Here is a 23,645-nt window from a genome sequence, read left to right on the forward strand (position 1 = left end):
TGGGAAATTGCAGGTAATTTGAAGGAAATTGTCAGAACCAAGTTTAAGGAAAAAACAAAAATAAAAACCTCTCTTTGGTCTTTTGTTTTAGGAAAAAAAAAAAAAACCCAAAACAACAAAACAGGATTTATCTGAGAATGTTCTTCCAAAAGGAATGACACCAATTTATATGAAACCCCAGTAGATTTATTTAGAATACAAGTTGAAACTTTTAAAACCCCAAAGGAATTCTCTTGGAGCAAATAGGAGCTTCTCTATGTGTGGTGTGAGGAATCACTGCATAGTTCTGCTCCATTGGTAACATGATTGGTATAGCACTGAACTGTGGCAAAATTGCACATTAAAGAACATAATGTTGCAATGATGATGTTATACTGGATCTTATTCATGAATAAATGGAAAGTAATACTTGTAATTCATCAACTGTGATCTATGATTAAAGGCCTCATTATCACTTAGAAAATGAACTTAATGGAAAAATCGTAATGAGCAGTGACCATATTCCTATGAAATATCCTTCTGGGAATCAAGAGATATATTGCCTGCCAAGGCCAGATTTCAGTTTTTAAGGTTTTCTCTCATCAAAGACACTGATGGGCACAGAGATGACACTAGAATTAGAATGGCACCAGAGTCCTCTATCTACATTAGACAGAGTTTATCTGCTATGTGAGCAGGGGTCCAGGGAGGCTAGAAAAATGGGAAGTAGGCCTCTGCATGTTCTCGCTGAACGTTTGTAAAAGACTGGGTGCACTTCCAGGAAAGCGTGTAATAAGCAAGAATTACTTCATTGAAAGAACTTCTTGTTTTTACCTTAAACAAGAGTGGGGAGGTGTGCAATGGGACACCTGAGCTGAAGGGTGCCTGCAGGTCAAACTTAAACATTATGAGTTCCTGATTGTTTTCTTAAATAATCCCTCCACCTTATCCATTTTTCTTCAAAATGTTGGAAGTCATATTTGAGATGAATTCACATTTATTGTGGTTTGTTTACAAGCAGAAGTGGATTGACACTGGCTTCACTAAGTGCACTTGGACACAGCCTAAGTTGTCATCTTCTGAGCTAGGAGGAGCAGAGAGTGGAGAGTGGGTCCCTTCAGTTCGTTCGGGGCACAACCATTCATTCTCCCCTAGGGAGACCTCACCATCCCAGGGGTAAATGCTGGCTGTCCCAGGCCAGAGTCAGTGCCAACTGGAGACCCATCCTCTCAGCTTTGGTCAACTTCAGCCATGATTCCTGAACCTCACCCGTGTATTCCTCATGGGTGCTGAGTTCTGAACCTGCAGAGGCATTTCTAAGTCAGTTTATGGCACAAGGCAACTCATTAAAGCAAACCCCATTAACCCCAAAATCTATGGAACGGCTTTTAGATTGCCCTGGAGGCACATCCTTGTATATAGTCTTTGCTTCTCTGTTGTGATCCATCTTGGGGTACGGATATGTATTCTACTTTCCTTGTCTTTGAGTGGGTACATGTGTGATGATACAGAAATATAGTCACGTATCTATATACATAGATTTATAGTAAAAACCTACAGCCATAGGTATTGTCTAGTAAATGATTCTAGAGATAGAACTATATACATTTTCCTTTATTCTTGCTTTGATGATATTTTTATACAATTTTATATGCTGTAAAAATTTTTTGATATATTTGCTATTTTCATTTGTAGAGCCTGGTTAGGTTTTTATCAGCTCTGGTGCCCACTAGACAACCAGATTCTCCCCCATCTGATTTAAGTGTCCTCCCTTTCTCATACCCTTTCCTTTCCCTTCTTTTCTTCTCCCATTTTTCTACATTTCACAAATTCCTTCTTTTGCCTCTGTCCAGGTAACCCATTCTGCTTGCATCATTTTATTACACAGAAACATAAACTAATGGGAAAAACAAAAGCACCTTGTTCCAGTGTAGTTCATGTGAGGAAGTGTTAGGTATCAAAGGTGGGGCAAGGGCAGGTAGGGAGGAGGAGATAGATTGGGAAAATGACACAGGGAAAGGAAACCCTTATGGGAGATCCATTGCCCAAGGCTCTGAGGGTTGAATACAATGTTGCTATCATCTTGGTCGGGGGGAGCCCTCACCATGAGTCTGTAGACTTTCTCCTACTAAGGTCTTGGCCATATGTGAATGGAAAACTCAGGCCATCTCAGCCTTAGATGTCGCTGCTGTTCAGCAGGATTTGGGGGAAATGTCTGAATTAATATCAAGAACATTAGCAAGACTCAAAAGGAGGCGAGCAGAACCAAAACCACAAACCTTAACCTGGATCATAATAGTTCTTTGGAAGCATAAGGAGGGGATTTTTGGATACGTTCTGAAAATGCTCTTCCGAAAGGGAAGATGGTGAAATGGACTTGTTTTTATTTCACGATGGTGATGGAATGCACTTCCATGATGTCAGATATGCTTCTGGTAGATAAAATGCAGGTTGTAATCTTCATTTGTATGTCAGAGGGCAAGAGAATAGCCATACGTTCTAAGGAAGAGTGTTCTGTTCCTATGATGCTGCTTTGTACTAAAACAACCTGTTCAAATGCCATAGCATCATATCCCCCAATGCAAAATGAAATCATATGGATGTCATGTAGAACAGAGTATACTAAGCTGCTCTCAAAACAAAATTAAAGATGTGTTTATTGTAAATCTTTATTGCACAGATGAGCCTGACAGTGTTTCAATGTATAATTTTCCTCCAGCATCTAGTAATGCATAAGTACTTGTATGTTCTTCTGATTACCAAATAAAAACATTGAGTTAACCTCTTAATTGGAACTTGAAAAATGAGAAGGCTGTTTTTTCTTTCTTTTCATGTTTTTTATTGTTGTCCACGTTCTGTCTCAGATACATAGATGCCCAAACTCCCTCAACCATCGTCTCTTTCGTATTACCCCAAATGCCACATAATACCCAGGTACCAAGTGCCTTTGCCTACACAGGAAGATATACACAGAGTATAACTGTGTCATGTTTCATATGATATTTTTTGACTATAAGAGATGAGGTGGATGGGATACTAGAAACTTTTCAGAGGCTTAAGAAATCTCAGCATTCATGGAATTAGGCTGGTTTCCATATGTTTAATTTTCTTCAAGGTACAATGATACTGTGGTTTTACAGCCCCGTAATGCTAGCTTTCAAATTCTAAACTTTTCTCTTTCTCCTTCTCTTGAAAGGGTTATCTTTGGCAATATTTTCCTCCTCTTCAACCCTGAACACAAGGAGTCTGACTAGGGAATACAGATGCTCCTCCACTTATGATGGGGTTACATCCTGATAAACCCATCATAAGTTGAAAATATAGTAGGCTGAAATTGCATTTAATATTCCTAACCTACCAAACATCATGGCTTGACCTAGCCTGCCTTAAACGTGCTGAGAACACTTACACCAGCCTAGAGTTGGGCAAAATCATCTAACACAAAGCCTATTTTAAAATAAAGTGTTGAGTATCTCATGTAATTTATTGAATGCTATATTGAAAGTGAAAAACGGAACAGTTGTATATAGTTTCTACTGAGCGCATACCGTTTTTGCACCATCATAAAGGCAAAAAATTGTAAATCAAGCCAATTTAAGGGGACCGTCTGTAGTCCTTACCCTCATTTGTGGGGATACGAGTGGTTTCTATCCTGTGTGGCACCCAACCTGACTCCTTCAAACGGGCCCCCTTAGAAGGAACCCACCACTGGTGACGATGCATAGTACAGAAATGCCACCCTGTTATCTGGGCCACCTCCAACTCCACTGGATTATTACTCTGGTAAATGGGGCTGTGAAACATTCATTGAAATATTTATTTATTTTTTTTTTCTTAAAGCAAAAACAGAACTTACTCAATTTGGAAAATATAGAGAAATATAATAGGAAACTTAAAATCATTTGTGATACCCCCTCCAACAATTAATCACTGTCAATACATTACTGCATTTTCTTACGGTCTATTTGTTGTGTGTTTTTACACAGTTAAAGCCATACAGCCTATTTAATTTTGCATTATGGTTTGTTCACATAACATTGGATTGTAAGCATTTACCTGTTTTTTAAAAACTCTTCATTAATATAACTTCACTAGCAACATAATATTAATATTCATTCTGTGGCTCTGGCACAGTTTGCTGAACCACCTTTCTGCTGTTGGGCAATTAAGTTATATGCTTTTATTTTATTTTTTGCAGATGTAAATAACATAACAATGGAGCTTTTTGTATATAAGGCTTTGTCACATTTCTGAATATCTCCATTGGACATATTTCTAGATGTATAATTACTGGGTCAAAAGTTGTGGGCATTTTGGGGGGCTTCTCATTCATAGGCCTAATTCAAATTCAAAGCATATTCAGATATTTAAAAAGCCATATTTAAATAGCATATAGTGTTGCATATCTGAAGAGCTCTTGTGTTTTTGATCACTGTTCTTTGTAATGAAAAGACATAATCAAGTCACACAAGAGCAAGCATAGTATATTGACGGGGGCTGTATTGTGGAGAAAAAATACTGTTAAACACTCTGAATATGCAGCTCTAATTTATGTACTCTTGGAAGACTACTGGGGTGGTGTAGGTGGGTTTGAAGCCCTCTAAGCACAGTCTAAGCAGAACTTGGACTTCTCTTGATACTCTTTCTTAAAGGCCGTGAAGGGGCAAAAATGACGATTTGTTCTGAGGCCTCAGACAACAGCTAGTTGCCCAAATGGAGCACAAAGCAGATGTTGGCAGACATGCTTAGCAATAATGATCGGAGGCTTGTGGATATCATAAAAGCAATCATTTGCAATACGCTAAAAGAAGGAGGTTGAAAATGCCCATTATGTTGACAGAAATTTTCCTACCTCTGTCTTTCAGCATCCACCTCTGCCCTGTGGGATCTGGTTGTGTTATAATAACATTGCTATCATCAGACCATTAATAACGATGACGTTTGGTCTCAAGGGCTCTTAAATCACCCTTTCCCCAGCCGCCTTGAGCTTGGCCAGGCTACCCCTGGCCCATTTTGCAGAAGGGAAATTATTTGTTTGAGGTTAAGCCACAAATCACTGGGGTTTAGCACTAACTTCATGAAGTCCCCAGTCTTAGGTGTGTGTTCACCCCGAGGCGGACGGCCTCAGTTGTCACTTCCATCACTGTCCTCTTCTCCAGACTCCTGATGAATTGGATTCATTGCCCTTTAGCTGAACCAACCAAGGACATTAATTTGAAATATCTGAAAGCTATTCGTTTGTCAAAAGATACCTCAAGTTACGCACACTGTGGTGATGACATTTCTGCCCCAAGCTGACTGATTGGGTTGTTTACTCTTTAAACAGCCACATGCCATGGGTCAAGGACAATGTAATTCCTGACCTTAAAGTGCTTATTTCCCAAAGATGACATATTAGCTACTTCACACACACACAGACACACACCCATGCACACACACACAGAGACCCCTACCTTTCTTCTTTTTGAATATAAACTATATAATAACAAACACTATATTGCACTTTGCAGTTTTTGCTAAGGAATTTTACATGTGTACTTCCACTTGATCCTCACAGTTATGTCCTGAAACTGATGTCTTCTGAATTTTATACATGAGGAAAATGAAACTTAGCAATGGCAGCACTGACGTGTTTCATTTGTTTTAATTTTAACGGCCTCATTTATAACATATTTAAGAATTCTAAAATCACATAAATTTAATACATTGTATTTTTTTTTTTAATTTGCAGAATAAAACCAATGACATAAAGTAGAACTAGTACAGATAGAGCCAACCAGGGCAATTGTTAATTAGTGTACAGACATGCAGGCTAGATAGGCCTCCACAGTTCCCAGCATCAAGTCACAAACTGGGCCTGAGCATCCTGGAAGCCTAAGTAAAAAGGGGAAGAAACCATTTACAAGGTTCACATAACCCATGAGGATACAGCACACCAGTTGTTCAGAAGAAAGGCTTCCCCTGACAGCTGCAAGAAGCCTCTTCTCTGGGTGTTCCCTGAGGGCAGCGCTTCTCACTCATGGCTGTAGATCAGGGAACTTTAAAAAGTGCCCATGCCCAGGCCCCACCACAGACCCACTGGCAGCATCTCGAGGTGAAGGGCCTGGGTGTCAGCGTATATATTTTTTTAAACTCCTCCAGATGATCCTAATATGTAGCCAGGATTGCAAACCACTGACAGTAGATTTCTACAAAAACTCCAGGAGCCAGTAACGTGTTAGCCTGTCCCAAGGCCTTCTGCATGCATGGCACAGTTTAGTGTAGCAGCCGAATCTGGACCTGGTTTTTCCAACTGTTTCTGATGTTTTTTTTTCCCTTGGAAATGGGAGGGAGCAAGAGAGGTATAGTCCCATAAGTGGAACTTTGAGTAACGTGATAGTTAATTTGGCAGCTGCAGAGGGGAAAGTGATTGCAGGAATACAACCTCAGTGAACCGGGAGGGAGTCCGTGGGAGGCTGACTCAGAACCTGACCACCCCCAGTGGTCCGTGGTGCTGCCTGAAGGTCTGCCGAAATCACGAACAGCCTTATTTTACACATCCCTGCCTGCTACCTGGGTATGACTCATGACTGTGAGAGATGGGATGGTTTCCTCCCTTTCCTGATATACTGAGTATTTCATCAAGCCTGCAGAGAAAATGGCACTTCCAGTAGGGCTCGCAGTGCTGCTCTTTCACTGCCCCAAGGCCCCCGGAGGTCCCCATCTCACTCAGGGTCTGCAAAGAAGATACCAAGGGGGTGAAAAGCTGCTTCTAGGAAAAGCCATCAAGCTGCAGGCTTTTGGAAGATAACAGTAGGGTATTAAAAAAAAAAAGCAAACACACACAATTGCACCAAGCATTCCTATGAAATAAACTGGCAATAGTGAATGTTTCTACAGGCAATAAACTTGAAAGCTTGTAGTTGTCAAGTGCTTTGCAATTTTTCAAGTACTTGTGTAGGCAACATTAAATTTGGTCTCTCAACTTCACAACAGTATCCATGAAAAGCAGAGTGCCGTATTTTCCACTAGTTAGACAAGAAGAAGGAAATTTCTGTCCCACAAGATTTTCCCAGCTTGCCTGATGATGGGTCCCCTGGGGCACTTGTGAAATATCCAGGTCCCCAGGAGTCCCCTCCGGAAATGCTGGCTCTCAGGGCTTGGTCCGGCCTGGGAATCTGGTTTTGTTTCCCTTTTTTGTTAAAATAATTGTCCCAGGTTTTTCTTACCCTTAGGCAAATTTGGGAGATTGTACTTGAAGGAAACCTAGGTAATGGGCTGGCCAAGAAGCAGGAAAAATTGTGGGGAGAAGTTTCTCTAGGTTTGAACTTTGAAGGATCTTGGCTTAAATTTTGCCCCACCACACACACTCAGTAATTTTGTGGAAATTATTAATACTTAAACTTCCTCTGTCTCTAAATCCTGTAAAATGGGAATAATTTTACTGGCAGAGTGTTAGGACACTGTAGGCACATTTCATCCTTGCTAGCTCACACGGTGCCAGGGCCACAGTAACTGCCTGATACGAGGGAGTGACTGTAACTAATGACCAAGCAGCCAAATCGTGACTCACAGCTCTGAATTAAACATCTAAGTCCTGTCTCCATCCTGAAACAGTGGTTCTCAGCTGAGGGCACAATTGCCCCCAGAGGGCATGTGTCACTGTCTGGAGGACATTTTTATTGTCACGGCTGGGGAGGTGTTACTGACGCGTCCGAGGATGCTGCTGAACATTCTCCAATACACAGGGCAGCCCGCCCCACAGAGAACTGTGCGGCTTAAGTGTCACGGTGCCGCTGTTGAGAGACCCTGTCCCAAAGGTTCAGTGAGACAAGTAAAAAGTCTTATGAGTGGAGGAATAAATGCATGAGTCATCGGTGTCCCCACAGTAGGGGCAGGTCCGGTGGGACACAGAGGCCTTTCTGATGGAGCAGGAGCAGCTCGGGAAGGCAAGGTCAGAGGCACGAATGCGCATCCTGGTAGCGCCCCCAGTCCCGGCCGATTCCTGCACACTCAGGGTGCACCATTATTTCTGTAGGATGCAACGTGAGTGGCATCCACTGGGGTTGTGCAACGAGGCAGCTCTGGCCCTAACCCTTAGTATCACTTTGGGTAAATCTTTCACCCCAGGAGTGTTCAACGCCTCATTAGACCAATGATCATTAGACCCACCTGGTGAACTTTTAAAGTGCAAATTTCTGGCTGCATTCCCTGGAGGTTCTGCTTTAGGGTCCAGGCAAGAACCCTGGAAGCCACACTTAGGAAAATCACCCCGGAAGATTCTGAAGCACAGTTCCAGCCACGTGTGGCCCTCTGTGTTTTCCACCACCTCTGACATCCAGGGCATCTGTAAAACCAGGAAAATAGAGAACTAAAGTCCTGCCAGATATAGCTTCTTTCACCTCATGCAAATTAGCAGTTTTCGTCGGTCTGAGGTGTTTGCATTGATTTTCTATTTTTACTACTATTAACACTACTACAACTGCCAGAAATGATAATAATTAACAGTAACACAGAAAGTCAGGGTTGGTACCCTGCCCCGTAAGATTAAAATGCAACAGTCTAAACACCATCCAAAGTGTATGTCTCCACTTCTCACCAGGTGTCGGGGGTAGGGACAGCTTGGTGCCCATCGCCCCCTCCATCCTCGGGCTTCTGCTTCCTTGACGCCTGCCAGTCTGTGATCCACTGCGTCATCCTTCGGTGGCCGTGTTGACAGACGGGGTTTCTCAGTTAGCACAACTTCCACTCACACCAGGCCTCTGCCTGTAAAGTAGACTTCACTAAAAGTGAGGACTCCCAACAGAAGTATCGGCTCACGCATAGCCTCTGCCTAAGAGCCCTCTCTGCGCCTCTGCCAGCTCAGGACTGCAGGCGCCTCCGTTGCCGCCAGAATCTGGCTTCCAGGCCTCTTTCTTCCCACTCTAGATGGCAAAATAAATGAACAAATGAATAGTATTTATGTTCACATGTAAAATATGTGTGTATATATGTGTCTATGTGTGTATGTATATGTATATGTAAATGGGTGTGTATATACACACCCACATATGTATCTACATTCGTATACACATAAATTGTAAATTTCTTTTGCAGAACACCTCAGCCCTTCTTTTGTTCCTTTGTTCTGCTCTCCCCTTACTGATCCCACCCTGGGGTTTGACTTTTCATTCCTTCGTGGTGACCCATTAAACTGTTTATATGAACAAAGATACTCCCCTTCCTCACAGGGATTCTGTTGCCGGCTGCTGGGAAGCTCGGAGACCCCACGGCCCTGGCACCTGCGCAGTCTCCCACCGTGCCTGAGTTCCTTCCATCCTCACCAGGACACCTGGATGGAACGGTCGTTATTCTCATCTTGCAGATGAAGACCTGAGTTTCAGAGAGACCCAGTTAATTGCTTGAGCTCCAGTAGAGTAGAAGCTATAGGGACAAAATTCCTGCTTCCTTAAGTCTAAATCTAGAACTTTCCCTTCCCCAGCTGGTAGTTCTCTGCCCTGGATGCACATTAGAGTCATCTGGGGAGCCTGAAAAATACCGATCGATGCTGGACCTCCACCCTAGTGCTCTGGGAGTGGCGCCCAGGCAGCTAAATGTTTAGGAAGCTTCCCTGGTGATACAACGGTGCAGCCCTGCTTGGGGGTGCATTGGTCCCCAACATACCAACCTGCCGACCAGAGGAAGTGAGCACAGTTGCTCCCGCCAAAGTAAAGGGCGTGCTCACTCCTGGTTGTTCAGGAATTCTGAACACACAATCCTGCCTTTCCTTATCCTCTTTTTCTTCTTTGCAGGCACAAAGCGACGTTCTCATGGCTCACCTGCCCCAAGCACTAGCTCCACGAGTCGCCTTACCTTACCAGGTGAGTAAACGGCATCACACCATTATCGTAGTGACCAACAACAATGAAAAGGACTGGTTTGTCAGGAGTTGAGTTTAGCAGTTGACAAACTGAGAGTCTGGCCCTGTATGTATCCACTCTAGTCCACGTTGTCAGACAGCTTTGTCATCCACATTTGTGAGGTTCCTCCAGGAGCAGACACAATATTTTCATGGTTGTTTCACAGTCTCTCCCACTCACTGATGGAAATAATAGAATCTTGCGCCTCCTTGATGTTCCTCTGGACATACTATGGAAGCATCTGCCTTTGAAATGCAGATGGTGCAGGGGAAGGAGTGTGAGTCCTTGGTGAGATAGAGACCTGGGTTCAAGTCCCAGCTTTGCCGTGTTCAAGTTGTGTGACCTCACATATTCTTCCTCAGCTTCTTGGAACTTCTAATCTGTCTGGGTGATGAGCTTATAAATTTAGCAGAGTATTGACACATAGTGGGTGCTTATAATTATTAATGTCTATACTATTGCGAAATATGGAAGTTGTATATGACCTGTATTGGATCCCATCTAACAGGTACCAGAAAACCTTCAGTATGATGATGCCTAACAGGTACCAGAAAACCTTCGTGATGATCATGTGTAATTACTACTTAACATAAAGGGCACCTATGGGCATTCTGTCTTCATGCGTATGCTTACATTCTCTTCGACAATTTAATTTTTATAAGTAGAACCTGGAAAAACACATCTGTTTTGGGAGAAGGAAAGGTTGTAAAAGGTAAAGAAAGTCACTGTAAAAAAATTGAAAAATAATAAAATTATAAGGAGAAAAAATATTGCCAATAATGCTACCACCCCGAGTTAACCCAGATTACCTCTCCTTCTAGTCTTTATTAAACACTTTTTCCCTGGATTTGAATTATACTCTAAGTGGAGTTTTGTTTCCTCCCTTTTAAAATTTATCATGACATCATGAGATTGTCTCCATGTTATTAAATAATCGATCAAATATTTCAGTGATTGACTAACATTTCCATGATTATGCCACAATTTATTTATATATTTATTGATAATTTGGCATTTATGCAACTTACATTTTTATTATTATAAGTAACTTTCTGTGCCTGTACATAAATAATCTTCTGAGTTTATAAGTATGGTTGCAGGATAGATTCCTGAAGGCAGGTTTACTGGCTCAAAGAATACGTACATATTTAGGTTCTTGACACGTTGTTGTCAAGGTGATTTCCAGAAAGGTAGTATTAATTTATACTTTTACCATGAGTTTCCCCATTTCACTACCCTTGCTAATTCTGAGCATTATTTTTAATACTTTACCAATTTGCTAAGAAAAAATGATATCCATATTTGGTATGAATTTATTTTTTTTTAAAAAAACTGTTTTCTAATGTTAATTCATCATTTACATTTCTTCTTTTTGTAATTATCATATTTCATCCATTCTAAGAGGCACAGTACCTTGTTTTTTAACCTCTCTGAAATTGAGATGTTTTGCAATCAATGGTGTGTGATAATTTAATTACCAACACTTTTTTCTTGGTAGCACATGAAATAATAGTTCACTTTATAATTAGTGGCATCTTAGATTAGGTGAAATATGATCTGCGTCTACCTGCTTTTTCAACTTCCAATGCTGTAGCTCGCCAACCCCAGTTCAACAACTGGACTGAGTGTCTGCTGAGTACCCTTGAACTTTTCTTGCCTCTGTGACTGTCTGGGACCCTCCTTACCCTTTTCTTCCCTTGCCTCATCTCTCTCTATGCATCGTCTCCAAATCCTCTATGTGGAATTAGTATTGCATTACAATGATTTGTTGATAAGTCCATTTACCTGTTGACAAGTGGATTTTTCCATGATGGGGACTGTTGTATTCCAGTGCTGCCAAGGTGATAGGCACATATCGGGTACCCACTAATGTTTCTTAGCTGGGTATGTGGGTGTGTGTCTGAGCACTCTCCCATTTAATTTATGACTGTATAGACAGGAACCAACCTCAGAAAAAAGGCTCATTTTAAAGTTTGGATTTGCTTCAACGATACTAACTCGATTGTTAGTACTGGGTAGACCTTGCTCTGTGGTCTCTGGAAGCCCCGTGCATCTTGTCTCTGCTCGTTGGTTATTGTGCTCTTAGGACTACAGAGCATTAGGAGGAAAACAGCCTCAAACCAAGCAGCTCTGATGTGAAGTGATGATGTGTGCCCCTCACAAGGACGTAACGTTGCTGCATCAAGTGGGACCTCTGAGGTCATCTGGTCGTCATCTACAAGAATGTGCAATCTACAAAAATGACCTGGGTCCCACTTGCTCTGCTGGGCATCTAGGACTGGCCAGTTGGGTCCCAAGGCTTCTGACTCAGCATCACAGCTGCCTTGTCTTCAGCCTTAGATGTGCAGTCTAAACTGGTCCCAAAATGGGTGTCTTAAGTTCAGAGTTCTGACCTTCTCCAAAGCCTGTGGGGAGGAGTGGGTAGTTCTCAAAACACCATACATAGTTAACCGTGCTTTGGTTAGCAGACATGTTCTCCTCACTCATAACAATGCACAGCTCTCCAATCTCCCTTCCGACCTCAGGAATATCTCAGAGCCTCTCCCTCTGACTCAAATGCCTTGCAGGCCCCCTCCCCAAGCCTGGCTAGTTTCCACTCACAGCTCCACCCAGGTTATCACATCGCAGCTTTTAAAAACCTTTGATTATATGGCCAATGAATGCACATAGTTGGGAATTTAGGGTCTATGTGTTATTTTCTTCAACACCATCTACATGGCTAGATCCAGTGTAATCAAATCAATCAGCTGCAGACTAATCCAATTCAGTCATTAAGAGATGAAAACATTTGTTGAGAATTGCAGTCAAGATGGCCCAGTAAGTTCATTTTTTGGACACACACTCCTTTGCTCTAAACACATGCAAATAAAATAAATAAATTTTATTTAGAAAAAGGTCAATGCCAGAGACAAACAGCTCTGGGAACCAGAAACAAAAGGGAACTACTACATAGTCTGCAGATTGATACCACAGGACAGAAACCGTGGAACAGCTTCACATCTTGGACAGCGAGTGTCAAGAAGGAGCTTGAAAGTGCTCTAGGGAACACTGAGAACCAGAGCCAGGAACATAGCCTCATACAGGGCTTGGGACGGCAAGGCTTAAAACGCTGCTGCTGACCTGTTTCCTTGGAGCTACAGCTTAAAAACATTAATAGGAAGATGTTGGCCTAGAGAGATGGAAGGACATTGAGACAGATTTTTTGCCAGACTAAGCTAGCTTTGGAGTTGGATCTGCAATATCCCACTATGATTGTGGAGCATTAGCCATGAAATTTCATTAGTAGTCCTGGCTCTGATGTGGAAGTTTAAGGGAACAGGTGGAAGTAACTGCAAAATTCTACACAGATGAGAGAAGGGGGTGGGGAGGGGGGAAAGGAGGAAAGAGAGAGAGAGAGAGAGAGAATACAAAGCCCAAATATCTTCTACTTAAAATTAACCAAAATTCCACAGGCAACAAAAGAAGCAGTATATAAATTGGACTTCATCAAAATGAAAAACTTTTGTACATCAAAGGACACTATCAACAGAGTGAAAAGGCAATCCACAGAATAGGAGAAAATATTTTCAAATCATTTATCTGATAATAGGTTAATGTCCAGAATATATAAAGAACTCTGGCAACTCAAAAGAAACAACAACCAAAAACCCCAATTCAAAAATGGCCAAAGGACTGTAATAGACATTACTCCAGAGAATATTTACAAATGGCCAATAAGCACATGGAACGATGCTGAGCATCACTATCATTAGGGAAATGCACATCAAAAACACAATGAGATACCACCTTACACCTATTAGGATGGCTACTATAAAACAGAAACAAAACAAAAATAGAAAATAACAAGTGTTGGTGAGGATGTGGAGAAATTAGAACCCTGGTATATTGCTGGTGGGAATGTAAAATGACACAGCTTCTATGAAAAATGGTTTAGCCAAAGACAAAGTCAGGAAGCAAGAAAGTGTGGCTTGCCATGGGAGGAGCACTGTAGGTTACAAAGCAAGCAGTAGGGGTACGGGGTGGGAGAAGAGTTGGTGCCTGTAGCATAGTCTACCACTGAAATCAGCAACTGGAACATGAATTTCTTCAGGATGGAGTTAATTTCTGGTGCAGGCTGTCAAACACTTTGGAATATCATTGGGATACACATAGAGCCAAATGGAGGAATAATAATCATTAAAAAACAATAACATAAAATTGTACAGAAACAAACCAGAACAGAGATATGCAAAAGAAGCAATTCACAAAATGAAATTTAAAAAAGAAAATAAACATACAGTTATTGAAATTTGAAAAAAGAAAAACAACTCAGTTGATGGGACAAATTCAAGATAGAACACACTGGAGAAGAGAATTAATGGTGGAAGATAGTCCTAAGGACTTTACAGCAAATACAGCATAGAGAGGGAACTATATCACAAATGAAAGACCATGAACCATAAAACTCTTGGAAGAAAACATAGGGATAAACTTTCATGACCTTGGATCTGGTGGTGGTTTCTTAGATATAACACTCAAAAGTACAAGCAACCAAAGAAAAAATGGATAATTGGACTTTATTAATATTAAAAAATTTTGTGTTTCAAAGATACTATCAAGAAAGTGGAAAGATAATCCAAAGAATGGGAGAAAATATTTGCATTATATATCTGATGAGGGTCTAGTATCCAGAATACGTGAAGAATTCTTACAACACAACAATAAAAAGACAAATAACCCAATAAAACAGTGGCAAAGGATTTGAAAAAACATTTCTCCAAAGAAGATAAACAGATGGCACATAGCACATGCAAAGATGCTCAACATCATTAGTCATTAGGGAAATGCAAATCAAACCTGCAATGATACACCAGTTCATAGGCACTGTGATGGCTAGAATAAAGAAAGATGGTCAATCACAAGTGTTGGTGACAAGAACAAAGAGGTGATGAAATTAGAACATTGCTTGTGGGAATGTAAAATGGCATAGCCACTTTGAAAAATAGTTTGGTGGTTTCTCAAAAAGTTAGTCATAGAGTGACTTGAATGAAGTACTAGTAGGTATATACTACAACATGGATGAACCTTGAAAACATTTGCCAAGTGAAAACCAGACACAAAAGGCCACGTATTGTATTATTTCACTTATATAAATGATCCAGAATAGGCTAATCCATAGAGACAGAAAGTAGAGGAGTGGTTGTCAGAGGGTGGGGAGAGGAGAATCGTGAGGGACTTCTCATGGGTATCAAGTTTCTTTTAGGGGAGAAGAAAATATTATGGAATTAGACAGTGGTGATGGTTACAAAACACTGTAAATATAGTAAAAACCACTGAACTGTATACCTCAAAAGGGTGAATTTAATGGTTTGTGAAATGTATCTTAATAAAAAAATTAAAGACCATGGAAGAGAGATAAATGGCTCTAAAATACATCTCTTGGGAATTGTGGTAGGGTATGGAGAGAGTGGTAGGAAAAGAATATTTCAGCAAGTAGAGGGTAATTTCTGAGGAGTAAAGAAAGATTCAAGTTCTTAGATGGAAAAGGCATCTCCATTGCCAGACTAAACAAAAACACCTGTATACCTTAAGACATTGTGTGAGGTTGCCCAAAATTACATTAAGGGTGAGAAAATCTTAAAGCTATGAGAAGCTGGTATGTTCATGGAAGCTGCAACTAATCAATTGTCAATCAACTGACAGCAAAATTTGCAGTGGCAACAGTAGATGCCAGAAGATAATGAAGATATATCATCCACGTGCAGAAGGAAAATAAAATAATAATATGTAATAGTTAAAATAGATAAATTATTAGTTATGAGTGAAGGCAAAGTAAAAACATCTTCAGGTATACAATGACATAATGTACCAGGCACAGACATTCACTAAAAGAATTATTAAGGGAAATACTTCAAAAGAAGAAAAGTGAACCCCAAAGGAAGGTGTGAGACACAAAAATTAGTAGTAAGCACATAAGTAAATAAAACATGTTGGTACATTTGAGTAACTACTGACCATAAAATAATGTCCATTTTTTGTTTTAAAATAGGAAAGAGAAGCTATAGATGGAAGGAGGAATTTTTCTATATGGAGCTAAGAAGTGCTAACATCTATCTTGTCTTTGGGCAGAACTTAGTAATTTTATAACTTTTTAACACAAAGGATCGGCAGCAAAATAATTGAAATGTAACCTATAGCATTGTTATGAACTGAATGTTTGTGTCCCCCCAAAATTCATATGTTAAAACGGAATCCCCAATGTGATGGTGTTTGGAGGTGGAGCCTTTGGGAGGTAATCGGGTCATGAGGGTAGAGCCCTCAGGAATAGGGTTACTGACCCTCTGAAGAGACCCCAGAGAGTTAGCTCACTCTCTTTTCACCATATGAGGCTACAAAAGGTCAGCATTCTGCAACCTGGCAGAGGAAGAGGGTCCTCACCAGAACCCAACAATATTGGCACCCTGATCTTGAACTTCCAGCCCCTAGAACTGTAAGAAATAAATTTCTGTTGTTTGTAAATCACCCAGTCATGGTATTTTGTTATAGCAGCCCAAGCTGACCAAGACAAGCATCTAAATTGATAAAGGAACAACAACAAAGAGAGCGTAGAGAATGCATCCCCTTAATAGAAAGCAGAAAGGAAGACCAAGAAGCAAAGAATAAAGAATGAGAAACACAAAATGAAATTAAATAGTAGAAATAAGTCCAAAAAACTCAGGGATAACAGTAAATAAGTGCCTTAAACTTGCTTTTAAAATACAGAGATTATCTGATTAGATAAGCAAAACAAAATCCAGTTCTATCCTGCTTTTACTATACACACTTTAAAAAAAACTTTTGCCATACATTAGGTTTGCTTTCCTGTATGCTTAAAACATTTTATATTAAGGAAGTTTTTGCAAAACAATTTTGCTTGGTTTCATTCATGTGGACGTGATCTTACATATGTTTCCAAGAAATTTAATGCTTTTTTTCCCCTAACCTATTGGTTAAGATGGATGTTGGGATATGAGGATTCAGGTATTAAAGAGGCTCATGCTCTACCAACTGAGCTAGCCGGGCAGGTGCTGGATTCAGGTATTTAGAACGTTCTACAAGTAGCATGTCTCAGTCCAGAAACTACCACCAACCACTTCATTAAAGAACCTCTTGTGTGGTTTCTGAAATTATCTAAGGGGACATCCTGGAGCCCCAGCACCAGAAAACTGCTCTGGGAACTTCACCTTGATTCCTTGCACATCTACAACAAAATGACTCTTGTATGGTAAATAATAGCACCTGCAGCCATTTTTTTTCTAGAGCCACCTTTATCCATTGCTCCATGGGATTTGTGAACGCAGTCAAGCTCCGTGGGTGGGGCCATCGGCAATGGAGAACTGGGGGAATGTTGGCTCTCGCTGAAGGAGTGGCCCAGAGCTTCACCACCACTAACAGTCACAACTGCTAATGATTGTGACTAATCAGTGACTTACTACTGAGCAGATTCCCCAGGGCGCCTCGGTCAGATCAATTTCCTGAAGTGACCCCTAAATGGAAAGGTACAGTACCATAGTCACTTGTGGGTGCCGGTAGCGGATAGCTCCTCCCAGCGTGCGGCTGCTGGCTTGCGCGGTAGTCTTGGCGGTAGATGCCGCTCTGCTTCTAAACTCCACTGCCTGCTGTAGAAAGAGTGTGTGTGTTTAGAGGCCAGCTGGCTCGCAATGACATTGTTGTGTGTCCTGTTTTAGGGGACTACGGATAAAACGTCCATCCAGAGGATTCCTCAGAAGAAACCTGACCAGCTCTGAGGTCTGAAGACGTTTTAGGAAGCTTATGTTTCTTTTACCAAAGCAAAATATTATACGTATTGTACAGTGAGTAATTAATTTCAAAAATGATCATTTCTGATACCCTAATACAGGTTTTTAACAACAGATATTTTGATATGTATTGCACACCTACACATATCAGGGACCATGCTAGGCTCTTAAAATGTATTATTTCTTTGAATCCTCACAACAACCCTCTAAGGAAGGTACTATTATCTCCATTTCACAGATTAGGAAACTGAGGCACAAACAGATAAACAGCTTGCCCAAAGTTAGCAGGTTGCAAGCCTGTGGGCTTTTCTCTGAGATTCATTTCAGGGGGTAAAGACTGAAGCTAAATACACCACACTATGACCACTTTTCTTTCACGCTTGTATTCTACCTGGGGATTAGATCAATTCTCCACATAGCAATTGCAAGCATGTTGTTGGGGTTTGGAGGACCCTGCACTATCTTTTAAGTGAAGACTTGAGTACACGTTCTCTCTGCAACTGTCTTCTACCTTGAGTTCAGTCTGAAGGATGACAGTTGTCCCTTACTATTGACTGATCAAGGCTTATTGTTCCGCCTTGATTTAGCACTTCAGAGCCTTATAATCCTGAAGAAATTTATCCTTCCAGGCTTCTTCCGAAATTGGTCCCTGTCAGTGTGAACAGAGGACACAGAGCTACTGATTAGCCTTATGTTTCCAATCTTCACAAGCACACGTGGAAAAATGCACATGTCAATGAGAAAAATCAAGTAAAAGACTGAGCCTGTGTATTCTGCAGAATGCATTCCTCCAATTGAAACAACATGAATATGCACTGTGCGTGTGCCAGGGCAAACAAGATGAACACAAAGAACTAAATTAAAGATGGTCATCTCCTTGAGGGAGGTCTTTTTTATTCTATTTTTATATCCTCAGCACTAAATCATGAGGTCACAGGGCACTTGATAGGCAGCCATTGTTTGAATAAGAAAAGAGCTGATTTTCCAGCCTCAGTCAATGATTCCTTCCCTTTCACTACTTGTTAAGGGAAGGAGGGCTTCAAGCCATGCCCCAGTGCCTCCTCATCGTGTTGTGAGGCCTGCAGAAAGGAGCTGAGATTTTAGCATTTGTTTAGCAAACAAAGGTTTGCTGGGACTCAAACTTGAAACTCAGAGGAAAGGAACCTGCTGACATTCTTCTTAGGCAAATCTAGGTATCAGGATGTTGCTAAGGCGAGGGAGAAATATTAAGCTCTGTAGAGCCCAGGCGGCTCTGCCAGCTGGTGTATATTCTAAGTGATTCATTTCTTCTTTAGTAAATGGGAGATGTATGAAGGTCACTGCGTGTTAGGTAGTTTATTCGCTCATTAACTATTTCTTAGCACCAATTGTTATCAGTAGATTAAGTTCTGGGATTGCAAGTGTGCACCACACTCTGTCCCTGTCCCGGGAAGGTGAAAGGCAGGACTGAATTATCTACAGAAGAAAGCACAAAGAAGTATCTCAAAGTCCAGGGAATCAGTGGCTCAGGAATGGCTTTCAGGGAAAGTGACTCAGATGATAATTACGGCTCAGCATAATGAATGCAAAGAGTCTCAAGAATCAGAAGTGCCCTTGACATTTTCCTAATTACATCAAGATTAGAAGTCAGGGACTGGAACTCCTTCCACCCAGGTTGGTTGTCTACACCACGCTTCCCGTCGTGACTCTTTATGCTGTGGTTAGGCGTTATGCGAAGTGACTGAATGAACCCCCATATTTTTACATTGCAGAAGCCGTTTAGAATCTGGGTTAGGTGTTTCTGATTTGCATAGACAGGTGCTTGGTTTCAGCAAAGGGGTTCCCTCAGGCACCTGAATGGAAATATATATATTTTTTTCACAAATGTACATTTTGGATAATTGGCCGTTTGTGAATCAACGCGGTGTGTTCTCTGCCAAATATTCACAAATAAATCAATTAAATTAATCTCTTCGTTGTGTAGTGAGATCTTTCATGTGGTAAAATCCAGTCGTGTGGGGAATTACGTGACTTTTCTGCACTGGGATGAGAAAACCCACCAGGGAGGGCGCCCTCACAGGGCGTCCGTGTGGCCTTCCATCTGCCTGGAATAATGGTGGCATGTAGCCGTGTGGCAGCGATGGCCCTGCACCGAGTACCTGCCACGGACTGGCACGGTGCAAGGCAGTGCACTGCATTTTCTCATTTGTATCCCCTTTCAAATCCTTGCGACAGCCGTGAAAGGCAGTTACCGTTTTTCCCATTTTGAGAAGGGAGAAAGGAAAAAAAACCCTGAGTGGCAGAACAGATTAATTATTTCCTTAGGCTCTCACAGCTTAGCCCACCGATGTGCCCCGAGCCCATGCTTCTCTCTTAAGACCACCTACCAAAAGTAGACCTTCATGGGGTCATTTTCCTGTCACAGATCTTAGCACGTGGCCAAGGGTTGGATGCCCCCAGCCAGCAGGAACAGGGAGCAGCAGGTCTGCGTGTGCTGACCACACCAGTCAGCGGCCCCTGCATTCCTCTAAACCTAAGCATAAGACGACTTCTTCTCAAACAAACTCAGCCCCGAAGCCAGTGGTTCTCAACGCTGGCTACACATCAGGATCCCTGGGCATTGCAAACATAGTGATGCTTGGGCTCCACTCCCAAATGATTGATTACTTCAGAGATGCTTGGGGGTAGGGCCTGGGCATCAGTACTTTTCAAAGCTCCCCGAGCAAGCTGATGTGCATTCAGGATTGAGAACCAAAAGCAGGAGAAAACAGCATCAGGGCAGCCACACCATGTGATTTGTCTGTTCCCTGTGGACATATGTTCCTCTGGGGATCTGCAAATGCTGGTCAGGCCGTCTTTCATGCCAGATCTGTAGTGGTTTAGTTCAGGCAGGATCAACTCAGCTCCTGCTAGACAGCCGCTCAGACATCCGGCCTCCTGTCCCCTGTGCTCTTTGCTTGGTGAGACTGAAAAACGGAAGCTGTAGATAATCTAACATTCTCATTTTGTTGAGGTAAAGTCCTTGGAAAGCCAGAGTTTTTAAAAATGTAGATAATGGTTTATTCATTCAAGTTTTTAATATAAAATACACCTTGAAGAATTTAAGAATAGATTATTGCCCTAGACAGCACTACAGCTGATGCACATGGTTTAGGAGTAATTTTTTGGTTGGGTTAAGGTTGTTAAATTGGATTTTTATGAAAGGAAGGGACTCCTGTCAATGTGGCCTCACTCTAATGCTTTTGGGCCTTGGGAGGGCGAATGAGTCTCCTAGTTGGGAAAGGATGCTGCTACGGAATTTTCCTGGCAATTGCCAGTCTTCTAGATGATTTCTAAAATATAGGGGCTTCATCTGAGGAAAGAGATGGAAATTGACAGTGAGACCTGCTATGTGTCAGCCCCGTGCTGGCTGCTCTCATATGTGTGATTTCTTTGCATTCTCACCGTTTCCCTCTGAAATGTGTATTATTATCTCCACTTTTTTTTAATGGGAAACTGAAATCAAGTGTCTTCGTCACATGGGGCAGAGCCTGAACTGAATCTGGCCACCTTCCAAGGACAGTGGAGAGCTGCAAGTGAGGCCATGGATGTGAAGACCAGGAAAGAGGAGTTTGGAAAGATTAAGACAGTAGTTCTCAAACTCTGGCACCACTGAAGCTCTGAAGAGCTTTAAAAACTCGTGAGGCCTCAGTTCCACCACCACAGAGTCTGCTTTAATGAGTGCTCTGGGGTACAAATTGAGCACCAGGATTTTTAAAAGCTCTCCATGTGCTTCTCACACGCAGCCAGAGTTGAGAACTACCAAGTTGAAGATTTAACCTAAGGTTCTGGAGCTCACCTTGCTTCTCTCCACCAGCCTAGACTTTCAGAATACCTGTGAGCACGCCAGCCTGGCACAGGTGAAGGAAGAGCAGTTATTTAAGAGACCTTTTAATCAGGACCTTTATGTAGTTACTTCCCGAGCCATAACCACAAACTGTATTGGCAGGGGATATGATTTACGTTTGTTTTGGGGGAAGCATGATCACAGCTTCGAGAATCCAGTACATGACGCAGGTGTATTCTCGAATATTGATAGTATCAATGATGTACAATTTTGACTTGACTCTTTTTATTTCTTATGGAAGTTATTAAAACTTACTCTGAATTTTGGTGCAAGATTATTTTAAATATGGGAAGATGGGAGGAAGGGTCTGAAGTCCGATTGCTTGGATGAGAAGCCAGAATGCAGACTCCTTTCTTGTGCTGGCTGTGTGAACTTTGGCAAGTTACGCAAGCTCTTTAGGCCTCAGTTTCCTCACTCAAAAAGGGAGTGATAATAGTGCTTGCCAGCAGGATTGCAGTGAAGATTAAAGGCTAACTGATGTTAACTTCTTAGTATTATGCCTGGTACACAGTTAGTACAGTAACTGTCACCTATTATAATATGACATACAAATATGTTAGCTATTATAATTATTTTACCATAGTGGTTCCTGAAATGAAAATCACAGTCTCAGTTCTAACATTGTTTCATCCTCAGTGGGGCTCATGTTAACACTGCAATCCCCTGCAATTCGAAACTCCTGGATGCTTTTTGTGCATTCTAATAAGAGCTTTCCATCACAAACAGATACTGATTTCAGAAATGGAACATATGGAAGTAGAGTTTTCTTTCCTTTCATGTAAAACCACATTTAAGTGACAATAAATGATTATTTTTATCTTGTTAGTGTCCATTTTTTTTGTGTGTGTACATATAAATGCAGATAGAAAATGTCTACAGATGGAAATGTGTTTTCCCAAAGGTCCTATCATGATATTAGCCTTGAAAGAGAAGAAAACAGGTGTCCAATACTTCTTTTTTTTTAAAAAGCTGCCAATATCAGAATTAATCAGAAGCTAACAGTAGACCAAGTTGTTGCCATTTGAGGTGATGCTCTGTAACAGAGATTCAGGAATTCGCCACATGAAGATGCTTTTGCGCTGCAATGTGATGGTTCCAGAGATCACACTGAAGTCACAATGGATTGAAAGAACCAAGACCAGCGCTACTGGAAATCATGTTTAACTCAACAGAATTAGGCCAGACCCAGTGTGAATGAGGGCTAGTGAGTATTTTCTCTGGCTCGCTCTTACTTAGTGCTAAACAACAGAGTGTTCCAAAGTAATGACTTATGAGATGAGATGATAATGATAATGGATTAATCCAGCCTTTCTGAGAGTGTTTTCTGCTGAACACTCTGTAAGATGTTCCTGATACAAACAGGCTCCTTAGCCAAATAAAACTGAGAAAAACTATATGCTATTGGCTGTTCTCGGGGATTCATAATTCATGTTGCCATTATTTACGACGCTGGTAAGTTCTGGCATGAAGACACTAGTTCAACTTTAACTAGGTTAGATTTGACTGAGGAAGCCCTCCCGCCTCCAACCACACCTGTTACATTCACAACTTTATTGAAGAGTACTTTGGGAAACAGTAGACCAATATAAAAATGTTAAAGAAGGAGCTTTAAAAACTCTCATTTATATCTTATTATGGGAATTCAATTAATAGCTGTGTTAATTTGATATCTGAATAAATCTGAATTGGTTTTCTGAAGAAAAATAATTCTGTATAGTTGTTTCTTGTGGAAAAAAAAAAAAAAACAGTAGCCACCAAGCAAAATCATCTGAGAGAGAGAGAGAATAAAAGATAGGTTGGTGTTGGCAGTGGAAGGGGAGACAGTAATAGACACCTTTGGGAGGACTTGTGGTGTTTATGAAAAAGATGAGAGTTAAAACTTCTAAAAGAATATTGACTTTATTAAAAACAAACATTGCACTTAATTTTAAATAAAAGATGATAATGTGTCAATTTTTGTCTTGAATTTTTCTTTTCCTGAGCATGTGTTAAAGTAATATACATAAAGACTTTCCCAAGTTCAGGCTCTGTGCAGAGATATGTGTTAACTAATGAGATCGTTTTCTCCAAGCAAATTGCTGTAAGAGACGAGAGCAGACCTTCTGAATGTGTCCCCAAGATGAAGGTGTCCAACTTGCTGACAAT

The 23,645-nt window shown here is 41.2% G+C and overlaps 1 protein-coding gene across 2 annotated transcripts in view; it reads left to right on the top strand.

Annotated features, from left to right (window-relative positions):
- Positions 1-23,645, top strand: part of PDE1C (phosphodiesterase 1C) — a 485,677-nt gene that overhangs the window by 457,178 nt on the left and 4,854 nt on the right. For both annotated transcript variants that reach the window (XM_069461523.1, XM_069461524.1), the window contains one exon: positions 9,750-9,818. In XM_069461523.1, coding sequence (XP_069317624.1) covers positions 9,750-9,818 — 69 coding nt within the window. The remainder of the gene's footprint in view (positions 1-9,749; positions 9,819-23,645) is intronic.

The sequence above is a fragment of the Eulemur rufifrons genome, chromosome 29 (assembly GCF_041146395.1).
Source record: "Eulemur rufifrons isolate Redbay chromosome 29, OSU_ERuf_1, whole genome shotgun sequence".
NCBI lineage: Eukaryota > Metazoa > Chordata > Mammalia > Primates > Lemuridae > Eulemur > Eulemur rufifrons.